General features: G+C 34.7%; 3 protein-coding genes across 4 annotated transcripts; 2 read left to right on the top strand and 1 right to left on the bottom strand.

Moving 5' to 3' along the window:
* Positions 1–512: 512 nt before the first annotated feature.
* Positions 513–1,135, bottom strand: LOC116165113. Its single transcript, XM_031479412.1, has 3 exons — positions 977–1,135; positions 797–917; positions 513–738 (listed from the first exon to the last, which is right to left on the bottom strand). The coding sequence occupies exons 1-3, from the start codon at positions 1,065–1,067 to the stop codon at positions 636–638; spliced, it is 315 nt and encodes a 104-aa protein (XP_031335272.1). The 5' UTR covers positions 1,068–1,135; the 3' UTR covers positions 513–635.
* Positions 1,136–4,788: 3,653 nt separating this feature from the next.
* LOC116165112 lies at positions 4,789–7,662 on the top strand. Of its 2 annotated transcripts, XM_031479410.1 has the most exons (5): positions 4,789–5,137; positions 5,185–5,310; positions 5,363–5,444; positions 6,958–6,966; positions 7,056–7,662. In XM_031479410.1, the coding sequence occupies exons 2-5, from the start codon at positions 5,197–5,199 to the stop codon at positions 7,241–7,243; spliced, it is 393 nt and encodes a 130-aa protein (XP_031335270.1). In that variant the 5' UTR covers positions 4,789–5,137; positions 5,185–5,196; the 3' UTR covers positions 7,244–7,662. The 2 variants fall into 2 exon arrangements, with proteins under 2 accessions (XP_031335270.1, XP_031335271.1); XM_031479411.1 differs by lacking the exon at positions 6,958–6,966 and having other exon boundaries at positions 4,797–5,137; positions 7,056–7,657.
* A 943-nt stretch (positions 7,663–8,605) lies between these two features.
* On the top strand, positions 8,606–9,476 carry LOC116164234. The gene is made up of 4 exons (XM_031478377.1): positions 8,606–8,768; positions 8,858–8,995; positions 9,042–9,195; positions 9,249–9,476. The coding sequence occupies exons 1-4, from the start codon at positions 8,717–8,719 to the stop codon at positions 9,373–9,375; spliced, it is 471 nt and encodes a 156-aa protein (XP_031334237.1). The 5' UTR covers positions 8,606–8,716; the 3' UTR covers positions 9,376–9,476.
* The last annotated feature ends 6 nt before the right edge of the window (positions 9,477–9,482 follow it).

The following is a 9,482-nucleotide window of genomic DNA, read 5'->3' as shown; positions in this document are numbered from 1 at the left end:
TTATCGAAAAATGTTTTAAATAAGTCGAAATAAGTTATTTGATATTTAATTTCTCATCACATGGATTTTTAAATTTTTAATGACAAGCAATTCTTTTATTTACTAGAGCATTTTATATTAAAACATGTGAATTGCATCGGAAAAATTTTGAAAAAAACGCAAAAAACTGTGCATAGATTTCAACAACGTTCAAGAATGCTCATTAATCTAGTCACACATAACCGTGTGAACTGAACTGAACGTACATACCTCTTACTCCTTTCACCATATCGTTTACAAAAATCGACCAGTTTTTGGGTGTCAAAACATTCATTTTTCCGAGTTTAAGGGGGTGCAAATTTTCGTTAGGCTTATTAATTTGCCTACTTTATCAATCGCAACTCAAATGAAAAACAGTAAAATAGCTTACATACACTGAGTCTTTTGCATTTGAGTGGTATGAATGTGGAGGTGTGCTGTCAACAAGCTTTTCTTGAAAACAATTTCCATCAAAAATTATTAAACAAAATTCGTTATTGTCAACTTCGAACATTTTATTTTGCTAGATAAATCATAATAAACAAAACACATTTAGCCTATAAATCGGATTAAATCACATCGGGAGAAATATTTATGTCGCTAACATCACTAAATTGTTAGTTTTGTGGGCAATTAATTGTTGGGCAGCAATCGGGGTATGGTTTACTGAGATTTTCACGCCTGACGATACACGGCGGCTTGGCATCAACGACTCCGCATCTAGAAAGTCATTTGTGATACTACCATGACTTAAAACATTATATTAATAGTGAATTACCCGTGTGTTGTTACGATTCCATGTCCACATGTTGCTTCTGCACATGTATTTGGATGTAATGATACGGACTCTCCAACTCTAAATTTTCCAACTTTCTCATACAAACAAACTTCTGGGTCCTCTGAAATCCACATTAGTACGTGTAATTATAATTAAAAAACGCATTTTCTTTTCAATTACCTGGATCCATCTCTACATGTGCCCTGGAGGTCCATCCGTGCGCCATAAGGCAGATACCGAATATGAATAACAAAATTGCTAATAATTTCATTTTGATAGATTGTTCTGTGTACTTCTTCTAAGATAGTGTGAAACAAACTGATCAACAAGTATAAGTACGTACACTTCTTATATTCAGAACAGATCTGATAACCTCTCGTATGTTTTTTTGAACCAGAATTAAGAGATTTCATTGCTTAGGTAATATGTACATATCAAGGACATTAAAAATTAAACGATAATAAAGAGTGCTTAATAATAACTGCATAGATTAAGTAATTTGTAATTAAGCATAGTGTTCTAGGGTAGGTTTTTTACCTAAGATAGGTAGGTACAGGGTGTAAATCGAAAAGTGGAACATAGGCGTTTAACATGGGAAATTACTTTTTTTTGCGCAAACGTTTCCTAATTATTTTACGCAAAAATACTTCAAATAAAAGTTATAGAGATATAAATTCTGCATCTAAGTCATGTGAAACGATTATTCTACCTCTTCTTATACGCGAAAAAATTAATTATAAAGATTCTGTTTCACGAGTTTTTAGTCTAAGTAGCCATGGACTATGATAAAAGATAGTCCATGGCTACTTAGACTAAAAACTCGTGAAAACAGAATCTTTATAATTACTTTTTAATATTGAAGTTTAAGCTTTTTCGTTTCGTTTCTTTCTTATACGGTGTAATACAGCCCGGTGACCAGAACGACAAAAGTTTATTTGGACTGGTCACTTCCTTCCCGAGTTATTACTGATCTGCGCTTTCGTCGGACGCGTGCGGCCACGTTTTTAACTTGTTACTAATTGTTTGATCTTGGCAATTCCTATACATTTTATGGAGAAGTTGCTGTTTGGTAATTATTTTCATTGGAAATTAGTCATAGTTCTTCTTCTTCATTGTTTTTTTTTCTTTGGCCATCATCTGTTGCGCACGCTGCTAGTTAAACTCAACATCTTTGTTCCATTATCTGGCTATCTATACCTATGTAGGTATAGCATTTCGCTTCCTCTTCCTCTTGATAATGTTCCAATTCTTTTCGATTGGCTGCGTTATCATGGTACTACTCAAGTATCTGCTGACTGTAGTGGCAGTTTCGCAAATCTGGCCAAACTTTCACAGGGCCCTAATGAACGATACAATGCATTTTGCCAGCGACACTCTTGTTTGTACGCCTTCGACTCCATTGTCTTGTTCGTGACGAAAACCTTGGAGAAGTTTTTGTGCAAATTTACCTATCTACGGAAATAAACAAATTTGGCGCGAACATCACCACGTGCTGTAGCCAAATAAAATTTTAGCCCAAAATCCATCTTCACGTATGTTTCATGGTCCATGAGCAAGTATTCCTTGCAGTTCGTCAGAACTGGATCTTATAACTTCCGAGTGAATGTGTTCTAGCCATTAAGTTCACTTTAAGCGTCTTGTTGGTTTACTTGCCGTGACGAAACGAACGGTACCCTCCTTGGAGACAGAATTTAGCTCTTACTAGGTACCTTTCAATCTTTCAATTTAGCTACCGATCGTATGTTCCAACACACCGCCTACCCTGATCTATTCGGACCACGCTTATCCGTTCATCGAAATACCCTATAAATTTGTCTAATTTAAGCGTTGTCGTGATTTTTATTATTTATTTATAATAATATAAAGTTATGCTAAGTAAATGCGAACATGCAATGCAAGAATTGATTGCTATTGAAAATTGTTCTTGAATTTTAATCCACATGTAGGTATCAAGTTTCGTCGAAATCAGATTTTGGGGTAGGAAAAATCAATGAAATATTTTTTTGTTTTCGAATAGTTTTTTCCATCTCACATAATAAAAATTAAACATAATAATCCAAATACGGGTCCTAACCAGTACCGACCTAATAGTAATAACAGACTCCCATTCTCATTTGTAGACTAGACCATGGCCTTATTAAATTTTTGTTAAATTGTCTTAATGAATATTGACTTTATTGGTACCACTGGAAAGCATTTTTCAGTAGCTTTCCAACGATATGTCACAAGTATGGGGTTGCCATTTAGGATTTTCTACGAGGTGGGGCTGGGGGGTTAAGGGGGGTGGGGGTGTCACTCATAACGTCATTCTGGTTCCCCCTCGATACCCTCGAAACGGTTTTTCGCGATTTTCAATATCTTCTTTAGTTTGGAAAATAGTGCAAGTTTTAAAATTGACACCCTGTATAATAAAAAGATTACAAGACCTGTAATTTTCATTATTAAAAATTGTATTAGATAAGAAGTAATAAATCCCGAAATGATAGTAAAATTAGTTTTTTGTTTTATGAAATACTATTTCCTAAAGTTTTTGTGTATAGGTAGATCTTATCGTAATGGAAGGGAGGGGAGCGCCTCCAGATGTATTTCACGTAGGTGTCAATACCAACAGCTACGGGCCTGTATTTGAGACTCGCAAATTTTCCCTTAACCTTCCGAGAATGAGCGACAATTGTTGGCACCACTTGGTAGGATATACAGTCTGTTTCCAATTAAGTTGGCTCTATTTCTAATTTTCTTAGTTGTAAAGGTAAAAATTGTTTTTCTGCTGAATCCAAATCTTGAATTAAAAACCAAAACAACATCACATTTTTCAGATAGGTAATACGTAATTCTAATTGAAAGATATAAATTTTAGTCTTTCCACGTCAGTACCAAGTTTAACCACTGATTGAAAATAAAGGGTCAACAGTGTATTTTATGTCATCATGAAAAATTTCAATTCTACAAGTTGATGTAGGTCTTTCCTTTTCACCTGTGTGACATGACATGCTAGATTTCATAAGTCTTCTAAATATTAAATCACGAATTTCTCCATTTTGAGTATATCAACCATATGTATATTTTATGCTGTCGTATAGCATATTGCTTGCCCTTTTCAAATAGCTTAAACAAACATAGGCGTTGCATTTGAAAAACAAAAGTTGCATCGATTTCCGATTTAACCGAACGTGATACCGGAAGTTCCAATATGCGATTGGATAGATTGTAATGTCACATATACACGTCATATTGGATATTTAACAAATTTTTCGTATCTCACCAAATAAAAGAGATGTTGAGGAGATGATCATCTTATCTCGAATGCACTATACAGTGCCGTTTATTAAGAAGTAGACATAGGGATTTATGTGTATTCTTTTTCCCTATGTCGACTTTTAAATGACCACATAAATCCTAGCATAAATCCCTATGTCTACTTCTTAATAAATAGCACTGTATATCCGTATATCCTCGTATAACATTTACACCCTATGAAAGATGATGATCACGGTACATACCTATTATACCATTGTATTTTATTCCTAATTAATAATAATAATTTATTGTATGGTGTGATGTCTATACAGCCACTCTGGACGAAAGGGACAAAATAGCAAAACATAATATAGGTACCTACCTAATGTATGCACAATTTTGGCCAAAAATCGCCAAAAAAATACTTTTAAATTATTCGTGTCATTAATAACAGTAAAAGCTTTATAATTGCATTTCTCAAAATTGGATAAAATAAATCAATGTCACAACGATTAATCATTTGAATAAAGAATCACGTTTTTAGTTCCCAAAGCTAAAATTAACAAAACGCCCCCTTGATCGTAAATAAAACCCCCTTTAACTTCAGCAAACCGTGAAATGTACCATGACTATATCAACCATCAAAAACAATTATAATAATTGCTAGCCTATTATCACATCGTGTGCGTAAGACACGGATCGTTACACACAGGTGGCTGTTGTAAAATTATGTGAACAGTTATCCCTATCAAATACATATCCGGGTATAACTCGTAAAATTTGAATTTTCTACACGTCCTTTTTAGGTACCTGGCACGACTCCCCAAATACGTGGACAACAACAATTCAGGAAATGATGTCTGATTTGCGTTTTAAGCATTTCTCGAAAGAATTTACCTACCTACAATAAAATGATTAATCTCTATCATTTTCTTTTTTAGAGACCATTTTCCTTTCTACAAGCAAAACGATGACAGGTGGAAGAATTCCGTTAGACATAATTTATCTATCAATCCTCACTTTAGAAAAGGCAGTAAGGCGGTCCACGGAGCGGGACATCTGTGGACTATAGCTCAGCGCGAAGATAGAAAAACGTGGAATATCGTAAGGCTACATTCGAATTGTTAAATCTGTACACAATTTTTTTATAGAAAAAGCAACGAATGCAACAGTTTATACAGACCTCCTTGAACGATTATAACAAAAATCAGCAAAGAGATTTGGAACTAGAAACGGCCACAGCTAGTATTCTTCCAGAGAATGTCGATGATTGCCACGTAAAACAATTTGCTTTAGTCTAAACAATTTATTGGTTTATTACTATTTTAGAGATCTTTGTCAACGGAGCATACGGAGCAAAATATTGAAATTGAATATGTGAATGTCATCGATGTCACAAGTGGACTTGAAGGTATTTATTAACACTTACCTATAAGGGAGTATAATAATGATCTCTACGATTCTATTTGAAATGAATATACCTAATACCACCCGGAATAAAATACTTATACATTGTCAGAAAGATAAAGATAGCCGATAGGTACCTACCTGTACACTCTCAGCAATTTCGAATCACAGACTGCGTTTACGCCGCATGAACGTACCTACTTAGTGGAGAGGTTCTATCCGGTTTTTGCAGATCCGATTGACATATAAGGTATAAACGATGCAGGGTTGAAATTCGATCGGATCCAAGACTTCAACCTTCAACCTAGACTTCAACTCAATCCGACAAACTTAGGAGATTTAGTTAGTAAAACATATTATTGAAAGTTGTCATTTAAAATGGATTGAGATATTTCCGCCAGAGGAACGCGCATAGATATACACAATTTAAAAAGTCATTATATAAATCTAAATGACGGGAGCGTACTTTCCTCACAACACGCACAAACTGCTAAACGAACTGGTTTGTTGAAGACGATGACAAAAATTTATCGGAGGCTGTGCGAAGGGTTTAAACTTTTAACTTTATTAAAAAAGAACCTTGACCGATGGTCTTAACGGTGTACTAAATTGATTGTTTATTTTTTTAACTTCAACTTGACTACCTTTTTCCGTAAAACGGAACACGCTTTTAACTTTTCACAGAAATATTACAAAATTAATGACGAACTGCGTCTTCAATCAATCAAATCGGGTGGACAACCCGAATAAATAACGTAAAAAGACGTATACTCTCTTATCCAACCGTCGCGAACCAGCCCGGTTTTTTCGTTGCCTGCAGTATTTAACGAAACACCCTCCACCAAACAAACAGCTCCTTCTTCCAGTATTTAGAAATAATGCGTAATTACAACAAAGCTTGATAACGCCAGCTTCGAAGGAATGCGCACAACGCTGTACACCTGTCTCTCTTGTTATTAGCACCAAAAGACGTACGTTAATTAAACTACGTCCGATACAAACTATTAGCGCAAAATAACCAGATAAAAACTTTTGTAATGCAAGCAAATTGACCAGATGTTTCTACATTTTAACACACAGATAAAACTATTATAAACTTAGAAGTTACGGAGGCCTCAATCAAATTCCGTAAATTCCAATAAAATCGCTACTCAAATTTACGTAAGTGTCCCGGATGCAAGTACCTATCCATGATTCAATTTCATATAGACAGAATTCATTACCCTAATTATATATATGTAGGCTCAACTGCCACACAGATAACCATTGGTAAATACTAAGAGTTACTGTCGAGTCACTTTTGGCGAATTTTTGTTTACTTACATGGGAAATCATATTTACTTAACTTGAACTTCCAAAGGTGACTCGACGTCAATTCTTTTTTGATCACCCGCCGGTACCTGTAACATTGACATACGCGTATAAATAATACAAAGGACTCAATAACCTTATCATCAGAGTAGGTACAACTGTAGTACTAATGAGAATATTTCTTTTTATTCTATGTCGATACCAAGTCTCATTGGGTATGTTTGTAAATCACTGCTTTCCATATATACTTTGTGTAACTGATAATTGATGATTGTACCGTTTAAGTAATAAAAATAAATTTCAGATTTCCTCTGTCCTCCTGTGTCGAAAGAACAAATGGTTGAAGAGTGCGGACTTAGTGGAAACTATTTAATAACAGATTTAAATCCAAATACACTGGGCATAAATTTAACTGACGCCGAAATCATTACCAATGGAAATCTGTACGATGACTTAAACTTTCAGTGCTACGAATTACAGAATGATCACTAAATAAATTTTAGCCAAATGTTTTTACAAATCGTATGTTTTCATCTGGGAAGTGTAATTTTTAACTCACACATATTATCTCTATTGTATGCTTTGTACTACCAAGTCCCAGAGAAGAAAAATGGTCTAGTCAGTTTATCTAATGAAGCGTGGCATTCGATTAGAGAAAATGTATTAAACGTAAGATATGTTAATGTAGACCCTTCAAAAGTGTACTTAGTAGACCTAGACATAAGGAGGTAGGTACCTAAGTCAACTGTCAAATGGTAGGTAAGTCAAGTCCGTCCATTGTATAAATTTACAGCTCATTTGGAAATGACACAATGAAATCGTATTGTATTGTGGTATATGATCTTTAATAGTAAAAATTGTTGTCGAAAATAGATTTAAAGTATTTTTGTACATTACGGTATTTACTAATCTAGTTTAGTTATACGCCGTAGTGCCTGCAATAATATCTATTATATCCATTCCATTACAATTATAATCTTACAGTTTTATTAAATAATTTAATAAGTTCTATTGTATTTGTATGCCTACCTATTGCTCTTCTAGTATAAAAACAGTACCGCCTGCAATTATCGCAAATAGTCGCCCACCGCAAAACTGGTCGCCTGTGAGTTGTACACAAATTATGCTATTATATATTTAACTCTATCTCGCCCGGGGCCGAGACACTTCGCCGAATACCCATAACGTCGACACTATTTTTTGATGGTCCATATCGCCGACTAGGGACACTACGCCGACCGTGCCCACATCATCGACAATAAGTGGGCAAGGCATACAACGCCGACCATTCCCACACCGTGGTTTGAAAAAAACAAGCGGGATCCGGGATCAGGATATTGTAAAACAAACAAATTACATTTTTTCTATGTGCGCGACCGATGTCGAAAAAGATACTATGCACTCACATTCAAAGCGCCATTAAAATAACTACTACTACCTACTATCTAATTAGTACAGTCTTACAGGTATATAGTATCAAAGTCGACCACCTGCGTTTCCTTAGTTCAGAATTTAACTTATTATCTTTGTCTGATTTTAAAAAACTAATTTACGATTTATTATTTTGACGTTCAAAAAACGACCTTGGTAGAAATCAGATTCTTTCACATCCTCACGCCATCATCAGTAATTTTTTTAATGTTTCTGTTCAATGAGCGATCAGTCACCACTAAAAAATATAGCAAAGACTACAATATACTCTTATCTCTAAAAGAAAGTCGACGTGTCTTCTATTAAAAAATGATTATTTCTGAAAGAGCTGGCAGAAGTGAGAACACAGTTACAAATGGTCCATGCTGTATATCGATATTGCCCCACATAACCAAGAAGTGTAGGCGCTTGCGCATTGCACCTGCATTTGTTATTGTTATTAATTAACCTAAAATGTAAAAGTGACTCATGTCTTGTAAAATAATGTTAATTTAAATAACTTCTTAAGATCCTAATTCTCGTGCCTTTGGAATAATGTATAAAATATTTATATGTTTGTTTGTATTTACCAGTTATATCTCTTCAGGTAGGTCTTTATAATAACTAACTTAACAGGTGGGTGTGGCTATCTAGCTCTTAGGGTCTCTGGACATCATTTAACCATAAATCTTTTAGCATTTTGCTCTCTATGGTGTTATGAATGCATAAGTACACAGCCGGGATGTGGAGAAAAATTAAATTGGCTGTGGCATTGGACACGGGTGTGCCCTGAGCAAGACGATGTGTGTGTAAAAATTTTGGAAACTAAAGACGGTACTGGCCATTTGAATGTTATCCATTTTTAACGAAACATTTACAGCCGACGTCGTAATAACAAGAACATGTCTAAGCTCATTGAAGGGTTTACGTAAAGATATCCCTGCTGACCATTACGAAGGATGTCGTCCAGCTGCCAAGCAGAGTATTCTAGGAAATTATGTTAATAATTCCATTAAAGAACTTGATATTTATCGGTATGTACTTACAGCCTTAAGCCTTACATAAATTAATTGAGATTTTGTTCTAGAAACCACTACGACTCTACTACATTCTGTTTTTGTTTCTTGGATAATTGGTGTAATGGATCTGGTTCGATGATTGCGTCCATTATTTTAATAGTTTTTAGTGTACTTAGTGTCTATTTTTTACATTGAAACTTGATATTTTTATACTTAAATCTAACAAAATCACTGTAGCTTTACAGCTACTCTGACAAATTTTTAATTGTACATACAGAATGCTTCCAAGTTTTGAAGCTGCC

Source organism: Photinus pyralis, unplaced genomic scaffold (assembly GCF_008802855.1).
Source record: "Photinus pyralis isolate 1611_PpyrPB1 unplaced genomic scaffold, Ppyr1.3 Ppyr1.4_LG2, whole genome shotgun sequence".
Classification (NCBI taxonomy): domain Eukaryota; kingdom Metazoa; phylum Arthropoda; class Insecta; order Coleoptera; family Lampyridae; genus Photinus; species Photinus pyralis.
This window is presented reverse-complemented; position numbering and strand designations above follow the sequence as displayed.

What these genes read in the sequence shown, in the direction of transcription:
- LOC116164234 (XM_031478377.1), top strand. Translation starts at nt 8,717, where the DNA reads ATGTATAAAATATTTATATGTTTGTTTGTATTTACCAGTTATATCTCT. An exon ending in TACCAGTTATATCTCTTCAG is followed by an intron (nt 8,769 to 8,857) that starts GTAGGTCTTTAT and finishes TAAATCTTTTAG; the next exon opens with CATTTTGCTCTCTATGGTGT. An exon ending in AATTTTGGAAACTAAAGACG is followed by an intron (nt 8,996 to 9,041) that starts GTACTGGCCATT and finishes AAACATTTACAG; the next exon opens with CCGACGTCGTAATAACAAGA.
- LOC116165112 (XM_031479410.1), top strand. Translation starts at nt 5,197, where the DNA reads ATGCAACAGTTTATACAGACCTCCTTGAACGATTATAACAAAAATCAG. An exon ending in AGAATGTCGATGATTGCCAC is followed by an intron (nt 5,311 to 5,362) that starts GTAAAACAATTT and finishes TTACTATTTTAG; the next exon opens with AGATCTTTGTCAACGGAGCA.
- LOC116165113 (XM_031479412.1), bottom strand. Translation starts at nt 1,067, where the DNA reads ATGAAATTATTAGCAATTTTGTTATTCATATTCGGTATCTGCCTTATG. An exon ending in ACATGTAGAGATGGATCCAG is followed by an intron (nt 918 to 976) that starts GTAATTGAAAAG and finishes TGTGGATTTCAG; the next exon opens with AGGACCCAGAAGTTTGTTTG. An exon ending in GGAATCGTAACAACACACGG is followed by an intron (nt 739 to 796) that starts GTAATTCACTAT and finishes ATGACTTTCTAG; the next exon opens with ATGCGGAGTCGTTGATGCCA.